This window comes from Pithys albifrons, chromosome 25, assembly GCF_047495875.1.
Source record: "Pithys albifrons albifrons isolate INPA30051 chromosome 25, PitAlb_v1, whole genome shotgun sequence".
Taxonomy (NCBI): domain Eukaryota; kingdom Metazoa; phylum Chordata; class Aves; order Passeriformes; family Thamnophilidae; genus Pithys; species Pithys albifrons.
In genome coordinates this window covers 3,746,722-3,766,112 of record NC_092482.1, presented here as the reverse complement: position 1 = coordinate 3,766,112, position 19,391 = coordinate 3,746,722, and the positions used below count along the sequence as shown (strand labels likewise).

Genomic DNA, 19,391 nt, shown 5'->3' with positions numbered 1-19,391 from the left:
CTGGGTCACCTCTGCCTTCAGCCAGAGGCACCAGCACCATTCAGAGCTGTCATAGCCCAAGGTGAGATGAGTTCAGCTCAAAGAAGAAGCCTGACCTGTGTCCTCTCCAGTTCCAGCACCTCCCCATTTCCCCTGAGGGTTTATCCTTTATTCATCGAGGGGTTTTAATGGATTTGCTGCCCAGTTTGAGCCATTGAACAGCTCTGTCCTCTGCCATTCCTGATGCTGAGGGGTGGCAGCAGCACTTTAACAAATGGAGCTGAAAGCCCACTCTGCTCACTAATGGCCCATGCCCTGCAGAGCAGCAGCTGCAGCAGCTTTGGTGGCTCCAGAGGCTCCTGCCCCCACCCTGCCAGCTGTGCCAGGGCATCACTGCCAGTGCTGCAGGCAATCCAGAGGAAAGGGGGTGCTCCCACCTTGGCTGGAGGGATCCATCCATCCCTGCTGGGCCTCCATGCCCTCCCCACTAATGGGTTTCCCAGGGCATTTCCCAGCTGTGTCAGAGTAATGAACATTCCCACTAAACTGGGTCACCACGTGCTGGGTCACAGGGCTGTGTGGTGGAGAAGACCCAGCAGTGCTGGTGGCCATTTCCAGGTCACAGCCAGGGCTGGGCCTGGTACAGGGTGGTCAAAACAAGATCTCAATCTTTCTAGGGGCAGAAATATGGTTAAAATGCAGGGCTGAAGCACTTCAGGAGCCGTGGAGGGTGTTGATGGGAGCTCAGGAATCTGGGGGGTTGTTGGTTCAGCTCAGGGAGGTGGGTCCAAGGGAGGTTGGTGAAACAGCCTCTTTGCACAACACACTTCCAGAGGGAAGCCAAGCCAAGCCATGGCAGAGGTGATGGCACTGCAATGCTGCCTAATGGAGGAGACTCACAGATAGTGCTGGAGAAATTGGTCTGTCCTAATAATTGAAAATAACTTATTTCTCCTGAGGCATCTCCAGCCTCTCTTTCTCCTCTGATGTCCCCACTGTCATAGAATAGAATCCTAGAATGGATTGGGTTGGAAAAGGCCTCTGAGTTCAAGTCCAACCCTTGATCCAACCCCACTGTGATCACCAACCCAGGGCACAGAGTGGATCAAGACATGGTGGATTCTCATTCAGTGTCACATCCATAGAATCACAGAATCATAGAATGGATTGGGTTGGAAAAGACCTCTGAGAAGGAAGGGAGGAAAAGGACATGGCAGGAGAGGCAGGAGATGGCAGCAACAGGGGAAAGGTATCAGCAATAGGACAAGGGGGCACGATGGGCTCAAGCTCTGCCAGGGGAAATTGAAGTTGGAGATGAGAAAGAAATTCTTTGCAGAGAGAGTGCTCAGGCATTGGAATGGGCTGCCCAGAGAGGGGGTGGATTCCCCATCCCTGCAGGTTTTTCAGCTGAGCTTGGCCGTGGCACTGAGTGCCATGATCTGGTAAAGGGACTGGAGTTGGACCAAGGGTTGGACTTGATGATCTGGGAGGTCTTTTCCAACCCAATCCATTCTAGGATTCTGTGATTCTATAAATGGAAGGAGAGCGGGAAAGGTGGTGGCAGCAGGAAGGGTTGGTGGCAGCAGGAAAGGTGGTGGCAGCAGGAAGGGTTGGTGGCAGCAGGAAGGGTTGGTGGCAGCAGGAAGGGTTGGTGGCAGCAGGAAAGGTGGTGGCAGCAGGAAGGGTTGGTGGCAGCAGGAAAGGTGGTGGCAGCAGGAAGGGTTGGTGGCAGCAGGAAGAGTTGGTGGCAGCAGGAAGGGTTGGTGGCAGCAGGAAGGGTTGGTGGCAGCAGGGAAGGTGGTGGCAGCAGAAAGGGTTGGTGGCAGCAGGATGGGTTGGTGGCAGCAGGAAAGGTGGTGGCAGCAGAAAGGGTTGGTGGCAGCAGGGAAGGTGGTGGCAGCAGAAAGGGTTGGTGGCAGCAGGATGGGTTGGTGGCAGCAGGAAGGGTTGGTGGCAGCAGGATGGATTGGTGGCAGCAGGAAAGGTGGTGGCAGCAGAAAGTGTTGGTGGCAGCAGAAAGGGTTGGTGGCAGCAGGGAAGGTGGTGGCAGCAGGATGGGTTGGTGGCAGCAGGATGGGTTGGTGGCAGCAGGAAGGGTTGGTGGCAGCAGGATGGGTTGGTGGCAGCAGGAAAGGTGGTGGCAGCAGAAAGGATTGGTGACACAAGGGAAGGTGGTGGCAGCAGGAAGGGTTGGTGGCAGCAGGAAGGGTTGGTGGCACAAGGGAAGGTGGTGGCAGCAGGATAGATGGTGGCAGCAGGAAGGGTTGGTGGCAGCAGGAAGGGTTGGTGGCAGCAGGATGGGTTGGTGGCAGCAGGATAGATGGTGGCAGCAGGAAGGGTTGGTGGCAGCAGGAAGGGTTGGTGGCAGCAGGAAGGGTTGGTGGCAGCAGGATAGATGGTGGCAGCAGGAAGGGTTGGTGGCAGCAGGATAGATGGTGGCAGCAGGATGGGTTGGTGGCAGCAGGATAGATGGTGGCAGCAGGATGGGTTGGTGGCAGCAGGATGGGTTGGTGGCAGCAGGAAGGAGAAGGTCCCATGAGGCTGGACGAAGGGAGAAGTGGAAAATGGTTGTGGCAGAAAGCAGGATGGCTGGTGTTGAAAGCCTTGGGAGAAGACAATCCTGGAGGCCACTGGGTTTTACACCTGGGGAGAGTATAAACCATGTGTTGATAATTCTGGTTTGGCTGTCAAGAAGATGCAGTTTGTGTCATTTCTGGGTAAATGGATGTTTTGGGGCTCCCTGAGCCCTTCAGGAGGGGCTGGGGCTGTGCTGGCCATGGTGTGTGTGAGGCTCTGCCATCCCCAGGGCTGGTGTTTCTCAAGCCTTAGAACACATAATTAATGTTTAAACCCCCCTGATAAATGTGCTGCTTTGGTGTGGGCTCTCCCCAGCAGCTCAGGGCATCACTGCAAATAAAATGCTCATCACACAAGTGTGAATTATTTTGCAGCTCCTTTTCAAGCACAAAAGGAACTGCTACAAGTTGGTAACTTTGGGCATTTGATATTCCATATAAAAACCATCACTCTTTGGTTACTCAGCTTGCCAGAAGTGCATTCTCAGCCCCTAAAAACAACATGAAGAGGGACTTTGAACACTCCTCTTGATCTCAGTGTTGCTTTTCCCATCCTTGTAATCCCCTTCTTGCTCTAGGGTGACTTATGGGCCTTGCTACTTTAGTGTTGACAATCCAGTGATTTTAATTTAATCCAACTTTCAAGCAAGGAATTTTTTCAGCTTCCAGCTTTGTAAACCTCATTTGACAAAAGCTGGTGACTGAAATGAAGGTTTCAAAGTTTGGGAAGTCTTGATTTAGTGTTTAGAGTGTTTAGTGCAGTGGGGATGACAAAGTTCAAATTGAAACTATGGTTAGAAAAATTGTGTCTTAAATTGTGTCAGACACCAAATAAATGTTTGCTGCTCACACCATCCACCCCTTTGGAACCACATGCTGTGCCTTGGCCATTTCATTTATTGTAATACACTTTCTAGATAAAATTACATGTTTAATTCAAAGATTTTGTTTATGGTAAGAGGTGGTTGGAACTTGTGCAAGCAAGTTATTAGATCTGTTGAAAATGAAGCTTTTACTGAAAAGAGCACACCTTTTCCAATGAAAAGTTCATTTCCAGGCTATGCAAGGTCTTTTTTTTTTATCTTGGATGTACTTTTTGGCTTATGCCAAAAAGGAGGAGAGATCAAACCCATCTCAGAGTCATGGTTAGCACAGAGAGTGGCTGTTCCAGATGCTGAGCAAGAAGAGAATCCTAAACAGTGGGGTTGAAATCCATCCATCCATCCATCCATCCATCCATCCATCCATCCATCCATCCATCCATCCATCCATCCACCCATCCATCCCTCCATCCATCCATCCATCCCTCCATCCATCCATCCATCCATCCCTCCATCCATCCATCCATCCATCCATCCCTCCACCCATCCATCCATCCATCCATCCATCCATCCATCCATCCATCCATCCATCCATCCATCCATCCATCCATCCACCCATCCATCCCTCCATCCATCCCTCCATCCATCCATCCATCCATCCATCCCAGTGCCAGGCTCCACTCCCAGTCCAGTTCCCAGTGCCAGGCTCCACTTCCAGTCCAGTTCTCAGCCCAGTTCCCAGCCCAGTTCCCAGTGCCAGGCTCCACTCCTAGACCAGTTCCCAGTGCCAGGCTCCACTCCCAGTCCAGTTCCCAGCCCAGTTCCCAGCCCAGTTCCCAGTGCCAGGCTCCACTCCAGCCCAGTTCCAATTCCAGGCTCCACTTCCAGCCCTGGTTTTTGGCAGCTTCTCCATGATTTGAAGATAAAGAAAATATCACAGAGAATAAATAACATCAAGATGAAGGTTTGGCCCCAGTTGTGTTGATCAGAACACCATCAGCCCTTTCTTTGGTTGCCTCCCCAGAATCTTCCTTGTTCACTGGTTCAGCTTCAGGTCCACCCATCAAGCATTGCCTTCATCCTGCTGGTTAAGGCTTAGTCAACACACCATTAAATCCAGCACAAGGATCAGGAATCATGGAATTGTTAAGGTTGGAAAAGGCCTCTGAGATCATCAAATTCAACCATGTGAAGAGCCTTGAATTGGTTGGGCTGTCACTGTATGTGTGTCCCAAAATCTGGTGTCCCTTTTTCCATGGTGTGGCTCTTCAGATTCCTGGGAGAAGTTCCTTGGCCTCTCATTAGAAGAGACTTTATTTTTGTTTCTACACACCTATTGTGTAGGAAATCAGAGTAATTTGGTTTCTGTTCCTGGAACCTGATATCAAGAACTGTTAAAAGAACTTGATTCTGTGGAAGGCACGAGTTATAATCCCCAAATAAATAGGATTGTTGAAAAGAAATCACTACTTTTATTATTACTTTCCCCAGTGCTGCTCTCTGAGGAAATTCATTCTATTTTAACTGGCTGGGAGCAACAATTCTGTGAGGAGTTTGGAGGGACCATTAAAGCTTAAACACTTGTATTAGGGCTTGATGCTTGAAACAACAGCCCAGCTCTCTCAGCTCTCACACCTCCTTCTGACTGGGAAAGGAAATGATTGTTGGGAAGCTCAGATTGAGAATTCAAAGCCTGTGCTGAGCCAGCAGTGGGTGAGGACCCCTCAGCCTGAGGTTTTCACTCCTTGGTGCCATCCTGGAGCCTGCTGTGGTCCAAGGGTTGGGCACTGCAGGTGGAAAACCAGAAAACCTTCATGGCCAAAGCCATGGGGACATTGTGAGGTTGGATCAAGGGTTGGACTTGATGATCTCAGAGATCTCTTCCAACCCAGCTGATTCTGTGATTCCATGTGAGCTCCCACAGGCTCCAGAGAGGCCACTGTGCTCAGTGTCCTCATTTACATTGTCCTTGCCAAGCACCAAACTGCAATTTATTTGGCACTATTGTGTGCTGGAGTGCCCCAGGGCAGCAGTGCTCTGGGTGCAGAACTGCTCCCACCTGCCACATCAGGATATTTTGGGATTGGCAGTGACATTTGGAAGGAAAAGGGAATGAATGGGAGCTGGAACAAAGCTTTGTGCCCTGGCACAGCCTCAACCCCAAAGGGGCAGGGAGTGCCCGAGGCTGGAGCCAGCCAGGGAGCAGGAGGAGCTGCAGCTTCCCGAGGGATTGACAGCAGAGAGGGATTTTTGAGGCCTTTTTTTTTTTGTATTGCAAATGAAAACAGGAGAGTTGGCAGCTTGGCCTGAGATGGCATCGCTGGCTTTGTGCTTATTTTAGTAAGTGGGCAGAATGTGGTGGGTGCCAGCAGAGTTTCCTGAGCTGCAAAACTCAGGAAAAGGTGGAAAAAGGGGAAATTTTATTTCCTTTTTTTTTTTTTTTAATTGATTTTTTGAATGAAGAGCAGGATCCCATTCTTTGAATGAAGAGCAGGATCCCATTCTTTGAATGAAGAGCAGGATCCCATTCTTTTTTGAATGAAGAGCAGGATCCCATTCTTCTTTGAATGAAGAGCCTGGATCAGGGCACTCTGCCTCCCCATGATGGACCCAACGAGTGCTCTCTGCTGCTTCCACAGAGGAACAGCAAATCAAAACCACGTCTCAGAAAACAATCACAAGTTATTAGTGGCACCAAGTCCATAAACAGAGCTCGGAGCAGTCTCTGAGTTGTCACCTGCTGTTGGTGTCACTTGCTGTCACTGTCACCTGCTGTCACTGTCCATCTCCACAAGCAGCCACAGCTTCAGTTCCTTTCCTCCTGGAGTGGCAGCTCCAGTCATTCCCAGCACCAGCTCCTGGTTGTCCCAGCTGGTTGTCTGGATTCCTGTCATGGTGTGCTGGTTTAAAGGCAAACCAGCAGGAGGAATGAACCCAACACCAAAGAGATTATAAGTCAGAGTTACAATTTAATAACAACATTTCAATCAATGCAATGGCACAAAGAGAAATTGGGTTTAACCCCCAAGCCCAGCAGTCTAACCCAGCCCCCTGGGGCACAAACACAGGGGGGTTTGGTGGCCCCTGTGCTGAGCCCCACGTGTTTCCTCCAAGGCCAAAGGCAAAGGAAGGGACAAACCTGTTGGTGCAGATGATGGCACAGTCTGGGCCAGAGTGGTGGCTCCTCCTGGCCAGGGGCTGCTCCTCCTCTGCATCCAATCAGTGGTTCCCCCAGTCCCCAAAGCCCAAGATTGTCTCCCCTGAGGTTTGGGTGGGAGCCCCCAGTGCCTCCCCCAGGGCAGGGAGTTCCACCCTGGGGGATCTGACTCTGGCACTCAGGGGGGATTTTGGACTCGTTGCTGGCCCCTGAGCAGAGCTGAGCCCTCAGGTGGGTGTGGAGGTGCCAAGGAGTCCCTGCAGGGCAGTTCTCCCAGCTCCTCTGCCAGGCTTCTTTCCCAGCCAGCTCCCAGCCTGAGGGCTCAGCTGTGCCCTGGGCAGCTGCTGCCAATGGGCCCTTGGGAACAGTTGCTGGGCAATGGCCCAGAGGGTTTAGAATGCCCAGCTTTGGGCACACCCACACAGGGACAAACTGGGCCCACCTGCTCAACTGGGACACGCGGGTTGTTAACTCTGAAACTGCTCCCCCTGGCCCAGCAGCTCAACCTGTCCGAGTGCCAGCCCTGACCCAGCCCCTTTGTGTGTCCCTGTCCCCTTGCAGGTGGTGGCCTATCACTACTGCCAGGCTGACAACGCCTACACGTGCCTGGTGCCCGAGTTCGTGCACAACGTGGCCGCCCTGCTGTGCCGCTCGCCCCAGCTCGGCGCCTACCGCGAGCAGCTCCTGCGTGAGCCCCACCTGCAGAGCCTGCTCAGCCTGCGCTCCTGCGTGCAGGACCCCATGGCCTCCTTCCGCAGGGGCGTCCTGGAGCCCCTGGAGAACCTGCACAAAGGTATGCTGAGCTCCCACACCCCTTGGGGGGGTTGGTGGTGGGGTTTGGTGGGGCTTGGTGGGCCTTGGTTGTGGCGTTTGGTGGGGCTTTTGGTGGGGGTTGGTGGTGGGGTTTGGTGGGACTTGGTGGGCCTTGGTTGTGGCGTTTGGTGGGGCTTTTGGTGGGGCTTGGTGGTGGGGTTTGGTGGGACTTGGTGGTGGAGTTTGGTGGGGCTTGGTGGTGGGGTTTGGTGGGACTTGCTGGTGGGTTTGGTGGTGGGGTTTGGTGGGGCTTGGTGGTGCGGTTTGGTGGGACTTGGTGGTGGGTTTGGTGGTGGGGTTTGGTGGGGCTTGGTGGTGTGGTTTGGTGGGACTTTGTGGTGGTGTTTTGTGGGGCGTGGTGGGGTTTGGTGGTGGGGTTTGGTGGTGGGATTTCGTGGGTGGTGTTGGGGTGACGTGATGGGTTCGTCCGAGCCGTGGGGAGGAGGTGGTGGGATGGGGCCAGTCGTGGGATTTTGGTTGGAAGGAACATTAAAGACCATTTCATTCCACCCCCTGCCATGGGGGTGGCACTGGGTGGGCTTTAGTGTTCCTTCCAACCAAAATCCCATGAATGCCCCCATGGGCAGGTGTGGGGATGACAGTGTTTGTGAACCCTCTGGTGTCTGAGGTGATTGATGAAGGGATCCCAGAATATATATATCTGTGATATCACAGAATCCCAGACTGTTCTGAGTTGGAAGGACCCACAAGGATCATCGAGTCCAACTCTTAAGTCAATGGCCCACACAGGGGATTGAACCCATGACCTTGGCATTGTTACAACCGAGTTTTAACCAACTGAGCTGATCTCAGGGTCTATGGAGCAGTTCAGAGTGTAATCCTTGAAGGAAAGCAGTTTGGAGTGCACCCTTGAGGAGCAGGAGCCACCTGTAGGATGTGGGGGACCTTGTGGCCAGTAGAATGTTTCCATGTGTGCTCAGCTGAACTGACTAAACCAAAGGTGTGGTGGCATGTTGGATACAAGAGGAGATAAAAGGAGAAGCTGTAACTAAAAATAAAACTGAGTTCTAAGCCTTCTGATCAAGCCTTCTGATCCTGCTGTTCCTGAGCCATTCTGGCTGTCATTTAACACCCCACTTCACCCCTACAAGTGGTGACCCCAACAGACAGGGACACCTCCCACCAGCCCAGGGTGCTCCAAGCCCTGTCCAACCTGGCCTGGGACACTCCCAGGGCTGGGGCAGCCACAGCTTCTCTGGGCACCTGTGCCAGGGCCTGCCCACCCTCCCAGCCAGGAATTCCTTCCCAATTTTGTGTTGGAGAAGAGGAGAGAAGACAAGGGGAGTTCATGGGAACTGCAAGGCTGTACCAGGAGTTTGTGGTGCAGCCAAGAGAAGAGCCCAGATGGAAAGCAGAGGGGTCACTGTCTGGTCACATTGCCCTGTTCCTTCCAGTGTCCCCAGCATGGCAGGAGATGGAATTTATTAATCAAAGAATCCCAGACTGGTCTGGGTTGGGAGAAACATTGAAGCCCACCCAGTGCCACCCCTGCCATGGGCAGGGACACCTCCCACCAGCCCAGGGTGCTCCAAGCCCTGTCCAACCTGGCCTGGGACACTCCCAGGGCTGGGGCAGCCACAGCTTCTCTGGGCACCTGTGCCAGGGCCTGCCCACCCTCCCAGCCAGGAATTCCTTCCCAATATCCCATCTAACCCTGCCCTGTGTCAGTGGGAAGCCATTCCCTGTGTCCTGTCCTTCTATCCCTTGTCCAAAGTCCCTCTCCAGCTCTCCTGGAGCCCCTTTAGGCTCTGGAAAAGCTCCTGTAAGGTCACCCTGGAGCTCAGTGGTCCCTTCCAACGTAACCCATTCTGGGTGATTCTCTGATGGTGCTTGTTGGGACACAAGGGGTTAACAACCTCCCACCTGTGCAGGGCTGTAGAAGAAGCATTTGATGTTCCCTTCCCTTTCCTCCTCCAGTATCCCAAAGCTGCCCTCACAGTTCTGATGGTGAAAACAAGCAACCATTTCCCTGCACAGTGGTGGTTCCAGCAACATCTCCTGATTCAGTCATGTAGGGGTGACTTTTTTTTTCCTTTCCCTGCTATATTTTAGTGAGCTTTGGAGAATTTGAAGCTTTCACCAAAGGACTGATAGCAGAAAAGTCAATAGACACCCTGTGTAAAGCTCTGGGGGAACTGGTGACAAGCCTTATCCTGATTCCAGAGCTTTTCCTAATGCAGCATTGATTTTGTCTTCTTTGCTTTCCTCCCTCTGCATGTTATAAGTAATTCATGGTGACAATCACTAAATTCGAGATCTTTGCTCGTTGCCATGAAAACTGCCAGAGCATTGCAGAGTCCAGGGCTCTGTGGTCCTGCAGAATGCTCTTTATCACTCTGGCTGTGCTGCACCTTGGCTCCAAAAATAGTTCACATCATTTTCTTACCACCCTGCACTCCCCAGCAGAGGCTCCACCACCAAACAGATGCAGCTTCCACCGGATCCAAAGCCCTGATGTTCAAATCAGCTCCTCAAAACCTTGTCCAAGCTCTGAGCAGCAGCATCTGGGTCCAAGCACCTGGTTCCAGCAGGCACAAGGCACAGCAGTTGGTGTTCCTGGCATGGAGAAATGTCACTGTGGGAGGAGTGTGGCTGCTCTTTCCTACCAACCAAAAGAAAAAAAATACATTTCAGAACCTCTGAAGGAAAATAATTCCTGGTTTTCACAGTAGCTCCTTGGGAGGTACTTGAATTCCAGCCTCTGAATTCAGAGTGTTTCAGAGGTTGGTTATTTTTCTTGTCAGGCAGGTTGACCCCCATCTGGTCCTAAATTCTGGAATATTTTATATAAATTTTTTTTAGCTTTCCTCTTGGGCTCTGCACTCAACAGCTCCAGCAGAGCTGGTGACCAGGACTCCCATCCTTCAACCTGCCTGCTCAGGAGTGCTGCATTTGCACCAAGTGTTCTTTCTCCAGCAGAATGAGCAGTGCCTGGAAATTGCTTTTGAAGATATAGAACATTTTAAGACTCTGTAAATATATCAGCAGGTCTTTTACAAGGTGCTGTTGAAGCTTTAATGCTACTGGGATGAAATTACTGCAGAGCTGTTAATGGGGAGCGTCACTGAGAGAGCTGGAATCGTGTTTCTCAAAGAAATATATATATTTTTAATGACAAGGAAGCTGAATAATACATAGGATAACAAAGTTCTGATTCTTCCCCTACTCTCTGCTTTCTCCTCTCTCCTTTATGAGGAACATGAGATGTGGGTATAAAACTCAGGCATTACATTCACTCCAGGATTTCAGAGAGGCATCAAGTGTATTTTCAAGTGTGCCCAAAAATCTTACTGAGAAGTGAACTGGAAAAGCATCTCTGGTTGGTTGAGTGCCAAATAGGTGTTTTTCACGTGGATATTTAGAATATTTAGAATATGGCAGCACCAGCACAAGGTGTTTGTTTGCTGTGTCTCTTCTCCTTGGAGCACCACAGGCTCAACCTCTGCTGGGCTTGCACAGAAAATTTCCTCGTGCCATTTAAAGTCAAAGAAAAGAACTCCCCTGCTGTTGGGAACACTGAGCTCTGTGACAGCAGGATCTGTCTGTAGCACTTCCCAGATGAGAACCTGCAGCACAGGCCACCAGTGGACTCAGATGTCCCATTTGCCACCTGGGTTTGAGTTTATTAGGCAAGATCAGCTTTGAGAAGGTGCCACCTGAGCTTGAGATACAAGCCCAAGAGTATCTGTATCATTGCTTGGCAAACCATACTCAGCTCTCAGCAGCTGACACAGAAACACTGACTGCATTGTTTGCATCACTGGTTACTGCATCCTCCTGGGTTACTGCATCCTCCAGCAGCCAAAAATCCTGTGCAAAACATCCACAATCTGCTTTTTGGAGGATTTTCAAGGCCAGCTTGGACAGGACTTGGAGCAACCTGGTCTAGTGGGAGGTGTCCCTGCCCATGGCAGGGTGGGTGGAATGACCTGTAAAGGTCCCTTCCAGTATGTAATTAATATCTCATTAAAAAGGTGCTGCCACTGTGATTTTTTTCTTCTTCAGCAATACCTGATGGTGCTTTAAAGCACTGTAGAGACTTTGCAGTCCATTGGGTTATGCAGTACATTGTATTTCCATGTCTGTAGCTTTTCCAATAAATGCTTTTTTTCTCTTTTCTCTCAGAGAGGAAGATCCCTGATGAAGATTTCATTATATTAATTGATGGTTTAAACGAGGCTGAATTTCACAAGCCAGATTATGGAGACACCATAGTGTCCTTCCTGAGCAAAATGATTGGCAAATTCCCTTCCTGGCTGAAGCTGGTCGTGACAGTCAGGACAAGTCTACAGGTATGTGGAGACCCAGAATGCTGCTAAGCTGTGTCATTGTCATGGTGGGCTTAATCTGGATTTGCTCAAGACCTTTTATTCCAGGTTCTCCTTTTGGCTTTTTAATTCTTGGGTTTACATCCATGTCCCCAGACTCTCTCTGCAGCTTTGGGTGGATCTAATCCAGCATCACGTTTTCATTCAGTAAATGTTCCTCAGCAAGTGGCTGAGATCCTTCTGTGGCACAGCTCTCATGCCAACAGGCTCCAAACTCACTGAAGCATTAGGAGGGCAGGGCCTGACGTGTGTCAGCCTGAGCAGCTCCAGAACATCTTCTGCTCCATGTGGAAGAGCAGAGGAATTCACATTTCACGCCCCTCCTGTTCCACCCAGAGCGTGATCATTTCAGTCTGGAGGAGTCCATGTCAGGCCAAGACATTGTTCAGCTCATGAACACTGTCCTGAGCAGGGGCTGAAGCTCTAAACTGAGTGTTGTTTGGGTTATTCTTCAGTGGTTTTATTTTAGTTTGCAGCTGGGCAGGTTTGTACCTTCAGAGAGAGTGCTCAGGCATTGGAATGGGCTGCCCAGAGAGGGGGTGGATTCCCCATCCCTGGAGGGTTTTAAGGTGAGACTGGATGTGGCACTGAGTGCCATGATCTGGTGATGCCAGTGGGGTTGGACCAAGGGTTGGACTTGATGATCTCGGAGGTCTCTTCCAACCCAACTGATTCTGTGATTCCTCAGCTGTCCCTCAGGAGTCTGCAGAAGGATCAAGCTGAGCTCAGTTTGGTGGCTCTGCTGCTCATCTGAGCAGAGGGGGCTGGGGGACAAACGCAGTGACCCAACTGGGGCAGAGCTGCTCTTGGAGGGATTGATTTGCAGCATCACTGATGGGAACATTCCCACTGAGCATCAGAGCCTGGAGCCCAGAGGAGGCAGAGTCAGCAGGGTGGGACACACATCCAGAGCTGCTCTGGGCAGAAAGGCCTGTCTGCAGCTCTCTGGTTCTCATTTTGCCATTATTAGCCATTTCTTCATTAGCACAGAGCTGTGGAGTTCATTTTTAATGAGCTCCATTAAGCAGTGTGACTGAGATTTGCTGATGTTTACTGAGATCCACAGGTCGATTCTCTGTGGTCCTCCTGGCAGGGACCTGAGTCTGGTCCAGCCCCAGCAGGGCAGGCAGACCCTGCACACTGTCATTGGCTCTGGGGCTGGCAGTGCTTCCCCAGACCCTGGAGAGCACAGGATATCTGCAGGACTCTGCTCCCCAGCATCCAGGAGAGCACAGACCTCTCTGCAGGACCATCTGCTCCCCAACATCCAGGAGAGCACAGACCTCTCTGCAGGACCATCTGCTCCCCAACATCCAGGAGACCACAGATCTCTCTGCAGGACCATCTGCTCCCCAACATCCAGGAGAGCACAGATCTCTCTGCAGGTCTCTCTGCTCCCCAACATCCAGGAGAGCACAGACCTCTCTGCAGGACTCTCTGCTCCCCAACATCCAGGAGAGCACAGACCTCTCTGCAGGTCTCTCTGCTCCCCAGCATCCAGGAGAGCACAGACCTCTCTGCAGGACCATCTGCTCCCCAACATCCAGGAGAGCACAGACCTCTTTGCAGGACTCTGCTCCCCAACATCCAGGAGAGCACAGATCTTTGCAGGACTCTGCTCCCCAGCATCCAGGAGAGCACAGATCTTTGCAGGACTCTGCTCCCCAACATCCAGGAGAGCACAGATCTTTGCAGGACTCTGCTCCCCAACATCCAGGAGAGCACAGACCTCTCTACAGGACTCTGCTCCCCAACACCCAGGAGAGCACAGATCCCTCTGCAGGACTCTCTGCTCCCCAACATCCAGGAGAGCACAGCTCTCTCTGCTCTCCAGCATCCAGGAGAGCACAGGATATTTGCTCCTTGGTGCTGGAGTCCATTCTTTACTCAATAATGCAGTAGATTAAATACCATTTGAAAGAAATCTTTTTGTAATTGTCAGCAAATTGCATCCTGATGGCTTGAATTCCTCATTTAATTAGGGCTTTGCAGCCCTGTGTTCTTCACTGCTGCTTTACTTTGCTCTGTGCTTCCCTCTGTATTTTCTGGCTTCTCCAGAGTCTGCCTTGCCCAGCTCTGTTGCATCATTTCCCTCCTCACTGAGAGCTCATGAGGGGCTTTGGAAGGGCCTTCAGTGATCTTTGGTTTTGTTGGAGAAGCATCACCAGTGGGTTCAGCTGATGCTGCCCATTCCCTGGGCACGGCGTCCCACAGCAGGCAGGAGAAGTCTGGGAGATCCTCCCATCTGCCCTGATGTTTCCCTGCTCTTTGGCTGTCTCTGGGATGCAGGAGAAGTCTGGGAGGTCCTCCCATCTGCCCTGATGATTCTGTGCTCCTCTGGCTGTCTCTGGGATGCAGAAGGATGCCTGGGAGATCCTCCCATCTGCCCTGATGTTCCCCTGCTCCTCTGGCTGTCTCTGGGATGCAGAAGGATTCCTGGGAGATCCTCCCATCTGCCCTGATGTTTCCCTGCTCTTTGGCTGTCTCTGGGATGCAGGAGAAGTCTGGGAGATCCTCCCATCTGCCCTGATGTTGCCCTGCTCCTGTGGCTGTCTCTGGGATGCAGGAGGATGCCTGGGAGATCCTCTCATCTGCCCTGATGTTCCTCTGCTCCTGTGGCTGTCTCTGGGATGCAGGAGCAGTCTGGGAGATCCTCCCATCTGCCCTGATGTTGACCTGCTCCTGTGGCTGTCTCTGGGATGCAGGAGGATTCTCCCAACAAGGTTCTTGGGCTCAGCTTCAGCAGTTCCTCGTGGCTCAGACCTGTCACTGGACTGTCCCCTCCCTCTGCCTGTTCATCTGTGGTTGGGAATTGCAGGGGCTGCTCCCTGGGAATTTGCCACCCTTTTCCTTGCATGTGGGGTCAGGAAATATCCTTTATTTTAATTTCAGTCATGTTTCACACACAACCTGCTTGATTATAGATGAGACTGAGGTCCTGAGGGCACAAACTGATGGAAGGTCTTAAAGGAGTCTCAGAGGTGCCATTGTAATAGAAATTAAGTGTTCTTAATGAAGAAGAAACACTGCCAGCATGAGTGTCTTTTTTTTTCTTTCTTTCTTTGTAGGAAATAATTAAGCTGTTGCCCTTCCACAGAATATTTTTGGATAGACTGGAGGAGAATGAAGCCATCGACCAGGACCTGCAGGCCTACATCCTACACCGCATCCACAGCAGCTCCGAGATCCAGAACAACATCTCCCTCAACGGCAAGATGGACAACACCACCTTTGGCAAGCTCAGCTCTCACCTCAAGACCTTAAGCCAGGGCTCCTACCTGTACCTGAAACTCACTTTTGATCTCATAGAGAAGGGATACCTGGTGCTCAAAAGCTCCAGCTACAAGGTGGTGCCCGTGTCCCTGTCCGAGGTGTACCTGCTGCAGTGCAATATGAAGTTCCCAACACAGTCTTCCTTTGACCGGGTCATGCCTCTCTTGAATGTGGCAGTGGCTTCTCTGCACCCATTAACAGATGAGCATATTTTTCAGGCCATTAATGCAGGTAACATTGAGGGCACTTTGGAGTGGGAGGACTTTCAGCAGAGGATGGAGAACCTTTCTATGTTTCTTATCAAACGTAGAGACATGACGCGCATGTTTGTTCATCCCTCTTTCCGAGAGTGGCTTATTTGGAGAGAAGAAGGTGAAAAGACCAAGTTTCTTTGTGATCCAAGGTAAGCAAACCCTCTGAGAGCTTCCAAAGGTGTTCATCTCACACTGTGACCCGAGTCATTTGGTTTCAGGAGGTTGCTGGTGGCCGTGCTGACCTGACTTAGGGGTGTGTGCACTGCAGTTCTCTACATCTCTGAGGATCACCAGAGATCTTTGTGGTGTTGTTGGAAAGAAATAACCACCCCTGGGCACACAACTCATCTTCAAAGTGAGATGAGCTGCTCCTCAGCAGGTCCCTGGTGGACTCCCTCAGGTGTCACTGGGGGCAGGTGAAGGAGAATTATCCTCCCTTTCTCCAGAGGTGTCAAAACCACGTCAAGTGGAGACTGAGGAGGTGAAAGATGAGTATGTGGATGTGTCTTCTGCTTCCTTTTCAACTGGTGTTCCTCATAGTCCTCCTCAATGTCTATTTGAAAATAGGGAGCAGGATTGGCCTGTGGTGGTTCTGGCCTGTAAATTACTCTGCAATCTGTGTCCTGAGAGCAGCTGAGTTCCTGGCTTAGCAGAATTTAATCACAGTTAGATTTATATTCTCTAAACCCAATGAACATTATTAACAACATTATCTTTGTCCTGCTGAAGAGCTGCAACAGACACTCTGACTCTCATGGTTTGTCCCCACAAGCTTTGCTCCACTTTGGCTGCCTGTTTCTAAAATATGATTATAAAAATGAGGGAAACACTCAAGGCCATGTCAGTGCATCTCCCAGACCTGGTGGTCACTCAGAGGACAGTCTGGTGGTATCTGCTGGAGCTGGTCAAGGCAGCTGTGGCTCTTACTGGTGTCAGACTGATTTCCCTCTTTAAATGTTGACATAAAGCAGCTGCAGGAGAAAAAACACTAAATAGCTCCTTGCAATGGGCATCTTTGTGGGTTTAGTAGGTTCTGGCAATATTCCTGTAGAGAGAGCCCTTGATAAAGCATCTCACAGCATCAGGTGCCTTCAGATCAGTGAGGGAGTTACTGAATATCCTTCCTCGGGGTCACTCAGGGCCTGTCCCCCTGTTTGCAGTGTCAGTGCAGAGCTCACACCCCTGAGCCCAGAGCTTGGGCCTTCCCAGTCTGTCCCATCTGGTGCTGCTGGTGAGAGAATCACAGAATCATAGAATGGATTGAGTTGGAAAAGACCTCCAAGATCATCAAGTCCAACCCTTGGTCCAGCTCCAGTCCCTTTACCAGATCATGGCACTCAGTGCCACGGCCAAGCTCAGCTGAAAAACCTCCAGGGATGGGGAATCCACCCCCTCTCTGGGCAGCCCATTCCAATCCCTGAGCACTCTCTCTGCAAAGAATTTCTTTCTCATCTCCAACTTCAATTTCCCCTGGCAGAGCTTGAGCCCATCGTGCCCCCTTGTCCTATTGCTGAGTGCCTGGGAGAAGAGACCAAGCCCCACCTGGCCACAACTTCCCTTCAGGGACTTCCAGACAGTGCTGAGGTCACCTCTGAGCCTCCTCTTCTCCAGGCTGAACACCCCCAGCTCCCTCAGCCTCTCCCCACAGCACTTGTGCTCCAGTCCCTTCTCCAGCCTCATTGCTCTTCTCAGTTGTGTTGAAAGAGACCTCTGAGACCACCAAGTCCAATCCTTGATCCACTCAGTGCCCTGGGCTGGTGATCATAGTGGGGTTGGATCAAGACATGTTGGATTCTCTGTCCCTGGAGGTGTTTAAGAGGAGACTCATGGCCACATCCAGTCCCTTCTCCAGCCTTGTTGCTCTTCTCTTCTCAGTTGGGTTGGAAGAGACCTCTGAGATCACCAAGTCCAACCCTTGATCCAACCCCACTGGGATCACTCTGGCACTCAGTGCCCTGGGCTGGTGATCACAGTGGGGTTGGATCAAGACATGTTGGATTCTCTGTCCCTGGAGGTGTTTCAGAGGACACTCAGAGCCACATCCAGTCCCTTCTCCAGCCTCGTTGCTCTTCTCTGGCCTCGCTCCAGCCCCTCAATCTCTTGCCTCAACTGAGGGGCCCAGAACTGAACACAACACTCAAGGTGTGGCCTCCCCAAGGCAGAGTCCAGGGGAAGGGTCACTGCCCTGGGCCTGCTGGCCACGCTGAGGTTGGGGCTATCTCCTCACCTTTCCTACATCCACAAGCCCAGCCTGTCCCCCAGACCCCAGAGGAAGGCACCCTGAAGGGGTTGGGAAGCAGAAGGATGCTGCTCTCCTCCTCCTCCCCAGTTGCCATGGTTTCTGCCAGAGCTGCCTTTCAGCACAAGGCTCTGGAGGTGTTTTACATTTTCCTTCTCCTCTCAGGGGCACGTTGCAAGCAGAGACTTCCCCTGCACAAAATTAGTGTTTTTGTGTCTTACCCAGCAAAATGATAGAGGGAAGGAATTAGAGGAGAATCAGGGGGTTGTTGTTTGGTTTTGGTGGAGTGATTGATCTGATTGACAAATAATAATCCCCAGTTGAAAGGGAATTAATTTGGAAAGTTTGGAGGAAAAAAAGTCGGTAAAAATGGTATTTATAACAATGCAGGAATACAACAAACAGCTTTAAAGGGAGGGTTGGTCCTTGCATTACACATCAGCTTAAAAATTGCCCCCATATGGACCTCCATATGGAGCTCACTTGGGCATTTTGGTGCATGGATTAGTTCATTTTCTTCCTCTTGTATAATTATAAGATTCTGAAAAGCTCTGAAAATACACTCAGCTTTTTTGTCAGCTGGAATAATCAGGTGTTCACCAACACTTCAGTGTTTTCTCCTCCTCCACATGGAGGTTTTGCTGAGAGAAGCCAAAGCTGTGTTTGGGTTAGGGTTGATTTCAATGCCTTCTTTGCTTAGGCAAAAAATCAGACCTAGTGCAGTGCCCCTTGTGGGGAATGGAGTGGAATGGTCAGGTCTGGGGAAGCAAAACTCCTTTGGGAGCATTCCCAGCTCTCCAGGAGCAGGAGCTGCTGCTGCCACTGGAATTCAGCCTTGCTTTACCCTGGGAATTGGTGGCATTTTCCTGGCTCCACAGTGCCAGTCTTGGAGCCCTGCACGTGTTGGAGCTCACACTGGGCTCCCTGGGTGTGCTCAGGGACAGGGACAGGGACAGGGACAGGGGCAAGGACAGGGACAGGGACAGGGGCAGGGGCAGGGGCAAGGACAGGGACAGGGGCAGGGACAGAGACAGAGACAGGGACAGGGACAGGGACAGGGGCAGGGGCAGGGGCAGGGGCAGGGGCAGGGGCAAGGACAGGGACAGGGACGGGGACAGGGGCAAGGACAGGGACAGGGGCAGGGACAGGGGCAAGGACAAGGACAAGGACAAGGACAAGGACAAGGACAAGGACAAGTACAGGGACAGGTTCAGGGATAGGGACAAGGACAAGGACAGGGATGGGGACAGCAGCAGAGACAGGCACAGGGACAGGGACAGGGGCAGGGGCAAGGACAGGGACAGGGGCACGGGCAGGGACAGGGACGGGGCAGGGGCAGGGATAAGGACAGGGACAGGGACAGGGACGGGGCAGGGGCAGGGATAAGGACAGGGGCAGGGACAAGGACAGGGATGGGGACAGGGATAGGGACAAGCACAGGGACAAGGACAGGGACAAGAACAGGGGCAGGGACAGGCACAGGGACAGGGACAGGGACAGGGGCAGGGGCAGGGACAGGGACAGGGACAGGCAGCACCTGATGCATCAGCACAGCCAGCAGGGACCTGTTGTTGGTTGTTGTGCCATCCCCAGCCCTGGGCTGGATGTCACATGTCACCACATCCCACGAGGTCAGGCTGTCCCTGCCCACCCTGCTGGCTGCTCTGCACTTGTGCCAGGCCTGGCCTGAGTTAGTGCAAGTAATTCCCAAATCCCCAAGGGCTCTGGTGATTGAAGATCATTTCCACAGCTCTAATCCTGTGTGGATTGTGGTGGAAGGGGTGGCTGAGCTGTCACTTGTGGCAGGGCTTCCTCTGCCCCCACAGCAGGACAGGACAACATTTGCTCCTTTAATTTGCCCCTCAAGCAGAGCCAAGTGAGGGCCATATTTTTGTATCACAAAGATGAATCCATCTTCATGTCCTCCAGT

The 19,391-nt window shown here is 51.8% G+C and overlaps 1 protein-coding gene across 6 annotated transcripts in view; it reads left to right on the top strand.

Annotated features, from left to right (window-relative positions):
* TANC2 (tetratricopeptide repeat, ankyrin repeat and coiled-coil containing 2) overlaps window positions 1-19,391 on the top strand; it is a 216,432-nt gene that overhangs the window by 151,324 nt on the left and 45,717 nt on the right. For all 6 annotated transcript variants that reach the window (XR_011699673.1, XM_071577333.1, XM_071577335.1 and 3 more), the window contains 3 exons: window positions 7,095-7,326; window positions 11,493-11,659; window positions 14,764-15,371. Coding sequence is in view for 5 of the 6 variants with exons in the window: in XM_071577333.1 (XP_071433434.1) it covers window positions 7,095-7,326; window positions 11,493-11,659; window positions 14,764-15,371 (1,007 nt within the window). In the remaining variant the exon portion in view is untranslated. The remainder of the gene's footprint in view (window positions 1-7,094; window positions 7,327-11,492; window positions 11,660-14,763; window positions 15,372-19,391) is intronic.